We start from the raw sequence: 11,621 nt of genomic DNA on the forward strand, positions 1-11,621 counted from the left end.
ACAAACCTGGCTCAGAATGGTGTTTCTTTTTCGGCAATGGTTTGTCATCAGTTATTGTACCATTCACCTTTTTCTGCTGGTCCTCCCATGTAACTTCTAGCATAAACCAAAAAAAATCAGAAATATTATGTAATTTACATTGTAAGACACCTAATACCATTTGGGACAACTTGATCTAAACAAATGTACTATCATTAACAAAAATGTAGATTGATTGTTTAATTTAGAGGCCTGTGGTAGAGACAATTAGTAAACATCTTAAACATGGAACAGAACATACTATACAAGAGTTAGTATTGATGTAATTTGTCAAATATCCCGCTCTCTTTGATATTTAACAATTGGAATAAAAAACCAGGAAACTATTTACACAATAATTACTTCCATTTTTAAAAGTTAGCACTCTATATTCTATAGCTTCTTACAATATCTTTGTGTTTCTGTAAATTAAAAAGTAAGTTAACAATATTTTGGTTAAAAAGTCTTTGCAAAGGTGTAATTAAAAAAAAAAAAACAAAAAAACAACTGAAACAGCAATCACGTGTGTTTACTTTAAATTGACAAAGTATTTTTAAGTATGAATTGTTAAGCCAAAACTAGGTTGGATTTACTTTCTAAACCTGGGATTTGACTTAAATTCAGTTTTTAATTTAGGCAGATTAAATTACTCAATAAAACCTCTCTTGTAATGATAGATCCTGTACCCTGAAACCAGCATTTTTTACCTAACCACTCAGAAAAAGAGCTATGAATAGGAGCACATACACTCTCCTCCAGACAGAGACTCCATTCTCTAGACTTGCAAGACATTAGCCTTTCTGAAGTTGTCAGATATTTTGGTCTACACTTTAATTCTTCATCTTCTCACAATTAAACTGGGTGGTTAGCATAATACTGTAGGTTTTTAACATAACACTATAGGTTTCAAACCTTTTGTTATCTCATACCAAACCCAAATCTAGACCAATTAACTAGACAGATTTAATACCCTAAACTCCATTTTTGTTTTGGGCTGTTAAGAATCTGCTTATTTTCCTGATCCCGCAAAGTGCAAAGTTCCTAACAGCAGTTGCCCACAGATATGACAGCTTTTGTGGTCACAGAAATAGCCCATGATGGAGAACATAATACTTATGGAATATATTTTTAATCTTATAAATTAAAAATAAATTGACATAAAGTGATATTAGCTTATTTTTTTGCCTTGTTAAAATGAGGCTGAGGGGTATCTGACATGCAAAATGTAAACATGTAAAAACGTTATCTGTAGGCATCCTGCAGCCTTCTTATCTGTGGCTGTTATTCTATGACAGGCTGCTGTCCTATAAAAGGTGGCTTTGATTTTTTAAAATGATAGATTTGTAGGCTTCAAGTAATACATCAATATAATGATCTCATGACACCACAGATATGCATGCTGAAACAGAAAATGTCATCTTTGAAGTAACACGTGTAGTAGGTACTAAATAAGAAATTTGAAAATGAACATTCTGTTTCCAACTGTGGAAATAACATCTTATTGTTTCTTCCTAACAAAAATATGATTCCTTCTTTTTCTCTATGAAAACACACATTTAGCAATACAAAATTTACTGATGCCATCTATGCGTCCTTTTTCTTGGATAAGTCCAGAATTGTCTTCTTAACTAACACACACACACACACACACAAATCAATGACCATAGTAAAACTACTTTTGAATTTAAGGGTTAGTCACTGCTAGGAAAAAATATTAGACAATGATTTAGGTCAAATAGTGGAGATACTTCGAATAAGATATAAAGTAGGCTGACAGTATTCTCAAATACAGGAATTTGTCAGGATATATACCAAATAGTGTAAATACTGAAGAATAATCAGGAAGCCCACAGTGATTTCCACACTGGCTTTATGACAGTTTTAGAAGACAGGACCTTCTTGATCAGAGTTTTCTCAGAGCTCCTGGTTCAGTTCTGAATCTAAAAACTGTAGTTTGCTCAGTCACCAAAATCACTTGCAATACCAAAGTTCCCTACCAAAAGGAAAGCTTTCTTAAGCCTTGCTAATTTCTTGAGAGCTAAGTATCTAGAAAATAGTTAACCCACTTGGGATCACTCTGGAAGTGCTTCTATAATCGCACTTGAATTGACAAGCATGATAAAATAAATATCAAATAAAAATATAACTCTTTGAATAAATATTTTTGCCATGTGTTAAATTTAAAAAAGAAAAAAAAAAAAAAGGAAAAAAACCAACACAAAACAAAAAACCTAGCAAGACAGGCTACTTTTTTGTGTTTATACTGAACGTGATAGTATGAGCATGTAAACACTTTCAGAAAACGTTCTAATGACCATCCTTCTATAGCTTTAGTAATTCTTAAGTCATGTCAGCATTAAATTCAAATGGCTGCTTAATTTTATCAGCAGTTAAGTGCAACTCTTAGATTGAGTGTATGCAGATTGGAGGTACTCCAGATCAAGTGAAAAGCGTCACTGACTTCTAGAACATCACGAGAATTTGGCTAGTAATGGTTATTATTTGAACTGAGAAATAAAAATAGATATATCCATTAGATGTACTCTAACATTTAACCTTTTTTTCACCATTTTCTAATTCCATTTCCATCTTCGTGCTCTACAAAGCTAAGAAAATATGTTGTTAAATTACAGCTTTCTGTTTGGGAACTAGTAAGAGATGCTGAGGAATAGGCAAAATGCTAAAGGTCAGTGCTGTCCATGTCCTCTCTGGTTTGATAAATATGCATTATATCTCTAACATCTCTTTGCCCCCACCCCCAAGGCAAAGGGCCACCATCTATTCCTTTGTTGTTTTAACCAAAGCCAACTTTAGTCAAACTGTAAATATTCGGACAGAAACCATACAGTTTTCTAATTTATCATTCACCTCTTACCACTCTCACTTCTCATACAAATGAACTTCAGCCTGTTTTATGTTGTGATAATCAGTTTTGTCTTATGTATAAAGGAAGGTGTAACTTTACTGAATATTTATACAAAAGGACCTCATAGGATATATTAAATATGAGATTCTTCAGTCAGAATATTTTAGTTATCTGATGCATCCCTGGGGCTGGAAGGATTTGACAAGTGCACTGATCCAGATTTTTCCCATCGGTATGGAAGGTCCCATCTTTAGCTGTAGTTGTTTCATTAGATGCAGCTGTTTCACCTACCCCCTTGGCACTGCCCACCACAGTGAATTATGTAGCTGGGCTCTCCCCACTACCCTTCAGGATGACACTTGATTGTGTGCCCTTCCCTCCTGAGAATGATACTCACTTGTGCTGCCTGCGAGGGGGGTGTGTGTGCACTCCAGTAGATTTAGTGTTAAGTACAACCCCAACATTTCCTCCATTTTTGTTTAGAATATTCAATAAGAAAAATATTAAAAATAAGGAAGTAATATATGGTAAGAATAGTTGCATATCTCCAGCTTTTCTGAATTTCTAAACATGCCAACTTAGCACGAGGAATGTTGCAGTAGAACTGGGATGATGCAGCAAACTGCAGAAGTACAAGATGATGCAGCAAAATACCAGATGCTAATGATGGGTTTTCTTAAGCAAATGCTACCTCCCTCCTTTCTTTCCTCCTCACTACAGACAGTAATGGCCCTTTCACAATTACCCTTTGCTTGAAAGATTTCATATATATTTTCTCTTTTACTTTAATTTCTTTTTTTTTTATTAAATCCACTCAATTTTTATATTCTTTTCAGCACCTAAAACTTCTGTGAACCAATTTTTATCAGTGCATTTCTAGTTTTAGACTTTTAATTAGCTTATCAGAAAGTCTTCACTTTTTCGTTAGGACATAGTTAATTTAGTCATCTTATCCTGCAAAAGAAAAATCCTCAGAACCCCTTTTTATTTTTAATTTTGTAAGATGAATGCTCAGAAAGGAATTATGTTCTTAGTAATTTATGGAAACAACTACTGTAAAAATGCGTCAAAAGTGGATTTGGCTAGTGCTTCTGAAACACAAAGAAGCACAACAACAAGCCATTAGAAGTGCAGGATAAACTGTCAAAAGCTGAGAAACGTTTTGAACCACATATTTAAGATCTTTAACTCATGCATTAAGAATACAAGAAGAAGTATTAATTAAAGAGGTAGAAAAGACTAAATTCATGTAATACAAGTTTTCATTTACAAAACAAAGTCCCTAAGAAAATAAAAAATAAAAGCCATCAGTCTTGAGAGTTCACACAGAAAGAAATGTTCTCAGCTGTATCAAACATCTACTAGGAAAGCAAATGGCTTCAAGTCATGATACATGAATCATCCCAGATGTACTACATTATCTCTGGAATGAATCCAGCCCCACCCTGCACCACCAGCATGCTGCTAATGGCATCAAGGCCAGCTCCAAGTGGTACAAAGTCAGCAGTGAAGGCTTCATGCCAGGCTGCTGCTGCTCCTACGCCAGAGAAACCTTCAGATGCCTCAGTTAAATAGCACTGATGTTCCTCTACCGTGCTGTAACAGCAACTAGGCTTGTCCAGTATCTGAAGACAAATAACAACACATATAGTCTTTTTTCTGACAAAATTTAGAGCAAGATCTCTTGTCTCTCTAGATAACATGCTACAGCAAACCTGAGGACACCACTCTTAGCTTTGTCTTGACACAGTAACAGTCAACCTACATTTTTTGTTCTATTACACTGGAAGAATAATTCAAAGAATGATTCTATACGTTGCAGCTCAAGGCATTCATTTGAGACATGATAATCTGTGTTTCCTCCAAAGAGTGAAATGAATTTGGGTCTTGCATCTTAGAGCATTGTCCCAAATGCTGGTAAAGTGTGGGCAGTGTGAAGGCAGGCAGAGTACCTCTCCCTTCTGTGTTCTATGAGCCAAACAGCACACACACACGCGCACACACCCCTTCACATCGAAGTAGTTGGCAAATTTGTGTCAAATCAATTAATGAACGCTGGGGTATGTTAATAACATTCTAAAATAAATAAACTGTTGTTCATAAATGGCTATGTAAGCATCACATATCATGGTTTTAACTAATACAGCATTCCAATAAAAATTCTGACATATATGAATTATTTATTGTTTTGATTTCATCTTCCTTACTGAACTACACATTCTGCAAAAAAAGGCCTGGGCTTCATTCGCTGGGGCTGCTGTAGGAATACATTAAAAGAACTTTAATGGAAGTCATTAGGTAGGCAATAAAAAATATTGCCACATATCTTCATTTGATATTATTATTACTAGTATAACAAAAATGATAGTGCACTGTAGGTTACTCCTTTACTCCAGAAATGTTTCTTCCAATTGATTTCAAGGCTAGATTATTTGTAGATGTAAATCACTTAACAAGTCTAGTCCAGTAGCAGTCTCTTCTCATCATATTTCCTAGCTGCAAATTCCATCAATTCTGTTCTAAGCTTATTTTTAAAATGTTTTACTAGTAGATCCCTGTATATGGGAAATAAAGTCATTTGAATCTTCTACTGCTTATTTTAAAGAAAAGTTGTAAACGTACTCAAGCAAGGTCACAGACAATACTTGTTGCAGTATCGTTCAGTAAACACAGCCTACCTTTAGCTAAAAATCAAACTATCATGCTGCTGCTTTTCTACATATCATAGAGTTTTAAAACTCAAAGAAACACCAGAAAAACTTACATGGACCAGATCAGTCAGAAGAAAAAATGCAGTCAGTTAATGGTACATTAAATACGTGTATATTAATATTTAGTAAAGTATATTTAAAGATCACAAAGTAAATATATTTAAGCCACTATCAAGACCTTTTCTTCAGGACTGTTTGGGGCAGGGAGAGGATTTGCGTGTTTGTTTCATAGCGTGTATGTTTTTAAAATATGGCAGTTTTGCTCCCTCTTCTGGTTATATGCCTGAAACACGTTAGAAATGAGTGTGATGCAGCTGGCCTGCTGGCCTGTTATCAATAGGCATATTTTGGGTATCTCAGAAGATCAGCTCTACTGAGTCACCGGTTTGGATAATCACTGCAGGTTTACGTTGGCAGTACTGATTTAACGTGGGAGAAAGGGTGCAGGGAGCCTATGAGGGAAGCAAAAACACCGTGTAAAGATACCACTGATGTTTCTGTAGACTCCTGAGGTACAAGTCGTAGGAGACTGGGGGTCAGTATCCTGGATAAGCAGTACTACACACTCTTTCTGCTCATATTCCTTTTTCCCTAGCATACACAACTGGTCTGCTGAGGACCAGGCACAGGGCTAGACAGGTTTTTAGTCAGACCCACTATGGCTATCCTCATACTGCCATGAAAGGTAAACACAAAGTCAAAATATCTCCAGAGTCTAATGATTAATGAGTTTAAATAAGGCAAATTGCAAGTAATGGCCGACATAAATGTGGAGCAAAATGCAAGCTTCTGCTTTGCACCTCTCTCATAGTCTCTGCTCAGTTTGCATTCTTCTGTGGGTGCTAGGGAATGCTCTGTGCACACAAGGAAATGTGAACAGCCTACAAATCTACCCTGCAGAATGCAAGATGTAAGGTTTAGCTTGGTATACGGGTGGGTTTTTTCCCAGGTTATTTTTATTCTTTACTGAAAAAGATGCAATCTTATAGCAAATATTTTCTATGCAGAAAGGTAATTTACTATTATATGACCATCTCTATCTCTCTGTCTCTCTCTCTCACAAACACACAAAAGCTCTGCAAGCAATCACAGATGTTCTACCCTTGCTAAGTGCAGTTAAGATTGAAGTTTATGGCACAACTCTAAAATGTGAAAAAATTATTCAGTTCAAAAAATGGTTCTGAAAATAAGCCAGTAGTTTTAAGCACTTGTTGCCTTAAAGGGGAAACTAACCAGTAAAGAAAATACAATAAATGGTTACAGAAAAATGAAAAATATAGATTTGTTTCTTCAGCAAGCTCTAGGTTCTTCAGCATACCAATTAGTACTAACGAATAACATATGTTTTCTTATTGCTCAAATTTACATGCAATTTTTACATGCATCTTTAATGCAAATGCTGTCCACAGCAAAATACCTGTGCTATTTTTCACCATTACTTATAAAATGTTAGATTAGTAACTAGACAAACTAGTTTCACTAAATGACAAATGACATCACATTGTCATGTACCAGTGTTAGAAATGTTACTTTATATTGGGATGTAGTTTTGAAAGATACCACCTCACATTTTGTATAAATAAGTCAAATTTGAAGCTATTTATGGACAAGCAAATAGTTAGACTGTCATATTTCCCTGGTAGTTTTAGAGCTAAATTTGTAAAATAGTCATCTATATCATAAAGAATTTCAGCAGAACGTACATTCTTCAGTCTGAAGAATTTGCATCCCAAGGGTAATTTACTTTTACTGTTTTGTGTTGCTGTGTTGTCATTTTCCCCACCACCACCACCAATTTCCCAGCGTACAGATTGAAGTTATGTGCCTGTCTACAACTACCACAGTCTCAAACAGCTCTATACCTTACTTAAACCCTACTTCGCTTGAACTAGAATTTAATTAAAATGTAGTATTACTCTAGGTACTCATAACACATATGAATATGTTAAGTATTCTCATAGCACACCAAAAAACACGTATTCAGTATATAATTTTTCATGTAAAATTCAGTAGCTTTCATGGTCTCTTAATGAAAACTAGAGTCAATGGGCCAGGGGAATAGAGAGCACACAAGAGACTCACTGCACTCATGTTTAGTACTTCAGGCAAAATGTAAGTCCCATTTCCAGGAATTCCAACAGTCTTAGATGGAAGAAGATGCTCAGATCAGCCAGCAGGATAAGAGTTCCCTCTGGCATGACAGCCACATGCTTGTTTTTCAAAAAAGATATGTATACACTATTTCTGAAAGTCAGTTAAGCCGGTCCATCTGTTGTCATTTCTTTGACTGGGCTCCCTTTATTCTGCCTAGTTTGCACTTCAGTCACATAAATTCTTTAGATGGTGTTTAAACTGTGCAACAAGTCTGGAATACAGCATACTTTCAATTCTAGTACTCCAGGCATCCAGACTGCTCACAGAGTAGTGGGGCTCCTATGCATGCAGAAACCAGACTGCATAGAAAGGGGAGGACTCAGTGACTTGGGTTTTCTCTTGGTATAGGCTCAAGATACAAACAGGTTCCAGACACTTCTCAAGCTGGAAGATGAGAACTGGCAAGCATTTGTGATTCCCATGATATAGAAAAAGCTGTTGTGTAATTATGTAAAATATTCTAATGACTGAGGGAACTGATAACCTGAAAGGCTTAAAATTTTGCTTTGGTAATGATGTCTTCTTTTATACACCCTAAATTAAGACAGTAAAGGACAGAATTACCTGGAGCCTTTTCTTACAAACTCAAATGATCAAAAGGTGTCTTACAAAATACATGAAAGAGAAATGCAAAAGACCTGAGGAAAAATTGAAAGAGATAGTGGGTTTGGTAATAAATATTTGAAATCAAATAATATTAGGCACAGACGAGTCTTTTGGAGTAAAGAAGCTCTACAGAAAAAACTTCTAAAACATAAAATGGACCCTGTAGAGAAATTAATAAATATATGGAAAAAAACCTGTCTTATATGCAGGTTAGTAGTATTTAGTTTATCGTGCAAAGTACATCTTTCAGGCTCTATAATTAAGTATATAAAATATTGGTTTTGTTGAAGAAGTAGAAGATAAACTAAGAAAAACAGATTTAGCCTGACTTAACCACTGATTCTAGGTTTGTCAACCTCATCAAGTCAAGTGGCAAAAGCCTCCAACTTTACCAGGATTGGGTTTTGAATCTTAAAAGTATGAGACACTGAACTATTTGGTAATTAGCATGCATTACAACAGCAGACTACCAGAATTCAAATTCACTCAGGATTCTGCTGGCACAGCCACTAGCGTAAGGTTGGTGACCCGGTGCATTGCTCAGCTGGGCTGCCAACACAGTGCCCTCTCTGCAGACACTTCATTCAGTCTGTCTACACTGGATTAATAAGCAGCGTACTAAAAACAGTGTGGTTTTCCCTGCAACACAGTGCAAAACTGAACCCCTGCTCTCCTGATACCTGTGTTCCCTCTGCAACTGGATTCTAGGGAATAGAAGGCTAGGAATTGCCTATAACAGTGTAACTGGGGCTACTCCCCATGTGAGCTCCTGGTAGAGATGGAAATGTTAAGAGTGACTATCCAAGTTTTAATAAACCCAAGGCACTATCTAGATGGCATTTCATTCACTCACAGAAGATACTGATGAGACAAAGTCTAAATGTAATATGGCTTTAGAAGTACATGGAAAAATAGGGACAGTTTTCTTCAAAATTATCAAAGCGATTTAGAAATATGAACACAAAGAAAACTTCAAAGCAAGCTGCAGTTCACTGCAACTTTCCTGTTCTTTTTTTTTAGATAATAAATCTAAATTTCCCTGTTAACATTTCAGTGCTTTGAATTAAGCTTATTTCTACAACACTTCAAATAGAAGAGAATACTGAACATAGTAAGGACTAGACAATAGAGATGAATTTTAATAACATAAGCCTTTCTCTGCCAGTATGTGCTAACTAAAATGGTCCTGCCCTCCTGTGACTAGCCAAAGTGTGCCAAACTTTTAAAATATATAGACCTGGTAAAAAGTGGAAGACCATGCAGACAATTTTGTAGATGTTTGCAAGCTGTGCTTGGTCTCTTAGGCCAAGGCAGACTGGAAATTCCTAAATGAGTAAAAATACAGAAACTATCCCACTAGTTCTAAATATGCAACATGATCGTACATCTGGGTGGTGTAAACTACATCTTCAGTAATACAGTTAGCTGTGTAAAAAAAAAAAAATCAAAAGCCAAAAATCTTGAGTTTTTGATCCCAAGAAAGATTTTAAAACCACACTGAAAATAATCATTTTACATTCAAGAAACAAAACAACACATTAAAATTGAACATACATGAACTTACTAATTTTGAGCTAGTAGAACTCAGCAACACACACACATGCAGCAAAAATAAGAAAATTTTTCAAGCACCCACAAACCACTAGCAATATCATAATCAACTTGCCTTTTCGCCCATTAAGAGGTGGGTTTTGATGTTTTTCCTCACAATCTTTATAACATTAAAAACAGACAATGATAATTAACAATTGGAACAGAAACTATGACGAACAATGTCACTATAGCACACAAATATTTTGCAAACTAGGGCAGCACAATTCCATGCACTATGCTTGAGTTATCACAAAACACACAGAGCGAACAGTACACAGTACACACAGCAGTGATTAACACACACTTACAGACAGAACCATTGCAAAAGCAGGCGAAATGTAAACTGAACTATAATGTAAAATGGGAAGGCAAAGATCTTGAAGGATACCTTGGAAGCTTAAGTGAAAACTACAATTAAAAAGAAATAATAATCCTACTTTCCACCTCCCAGATCTTGAAATTATTCTGTTTATCCAGATCTCTGAACAAGTAATGAGCCCTGTCACAATAATTATTCCTGACTTTTTTTATAGGAATAAAATAGGGATCCATATTTTCTTCCCCTTAAATAACAACAGGAGTAGGGTCCAGGGCACAGGATTCCAAATAAACTGTGATTCAGGCACTTACACTTTTAAGCGGGGATGGCATTAGGCATACTTATGTTTAGCTAGTACTTTTTCCTACCAGCTAGCACTAAATGTGTTTCTTGCTCAGCTTGTCTTTTTTTTTTTTTTTTTTTTTTTTTTTTTTTTTTTTTTTTTTTTTGGGCCACCCTTCCGGAGCACTTAATTCTCTTCACATAACTGCAGTAATACCCTCAGTGCATTATCCTTCTCTGGGCTTCATTCCATGGGCCTTGAGGTATGTACCGTACTGTCTTCTTTTAGGCAGCTAAGTTTAGCATTGGTCTAGCCCCAAATATTTATAACCAGAAAAGCTTATCTGTGCTGCTCTTCCACATCCGCTGCAGTTGATGTGTTGGCACAGAGAATTATTAACAGGGATAACAGACTGTAACCTATTAACAGTGCACATAAATGCCCGTTTATGCTTTTATGATTCCTCCTTTGAGAAAAAAACTTTAGAGCAGAAAAATGATGGTTGAAAAAATGTTTAGAGCCCTGCATGTCTTTGAACCTGCACAGTGCATGTTTTCTGAAATTAGAAAGTAGTGTATTTTAATCACATAGTATCTGAGTTGAAAAAAATATTTACATCTGTTTAATCTGATCATCATCTATCATTTCTCACCACACTAACTTCCTTTTTCTACCAACTGAACCATCTTCCAAGTAGAATGAGGGACAGTATACAAAATAGTCAAAGTATTTCCATGTAATGCAGATTCCTACTATATTTGTGCAGCATCATCAGTCCGACTACACAAGCTAGGGGAAAAAAAGTGTCATGATACAGTTACGCGTCCTTCATTGCTTGTAAAAAGTATCAATGCAAAGTAGAGGGTACCACATTTAAGGGGTGTTGACCCAGATCCGCTAAGTCTGTAATTTGGTGATAAGTACAGAGTGCTTTCACAAAGAGGAATAAAAACAAAGTAAAAAGTTAAGTGATTTTTTGTAGGTTGAACTATTTTAAGCATTCACAAACTGATAAATCAACTCTGCTATATTGAATTTGTTTGTGTTATTCTTACATAAAATGATAAAATT

The 11,621-nt window shown here is 35.6% G+C and overlaps 1 protein-coding gene across 45 annotated transcripts in view; it reads right to left on the reverse strand.

Annotated features, from left to right (window-relative positions):
• RIMS2 (regulating synaptic membrane exocytosis 2) overlaps positions 1 to 11,621 on the reverse strand; it is a 511,335-nt gene that overhangs the window by 126,741 nt on the left and 372,973 nt on the right. For 38 of the 45 annotated variants that reach the window (XM_080377968.1, XM_080377979.1, XM_080377978.1 and 35 more), the window contains 2 exons: positions 10,022 to 10,066; positions 7 to 96 (listed from right to left, as the gene is read on the reverse strand). The exons of 2 other annotated variants lie outside the window; for them this stretch is intronic. In XM_080377968.1, the coding sequence (XP_080234094.1) occupies positions 7 to 96; positions 10,022 to 10,066 (135 nt within the window). Of the gene's footprint in view, positions 1 to 6; positions 9,930 to 10,021; positions 11,556 to 11,621 lie in introns of those variants that run through there. 5 more of the 45 variants (XM_080377977.1, XM_080377971.1, XM_080378008.1 and 2 more) reach the window with 3 other exon arrangements.

Source organism: Falco punctatus (genome assembly GCF_963210335.1).
Source record: "Falco punctatus genome assembly, chromosome: 3".
In the NCBI taxonomy this organism is placed as follows: Eukaryota; Metazoa; Chordata; class Aves; order Falconiformes; family Falconidae; genus Falco; species Falco punctatus.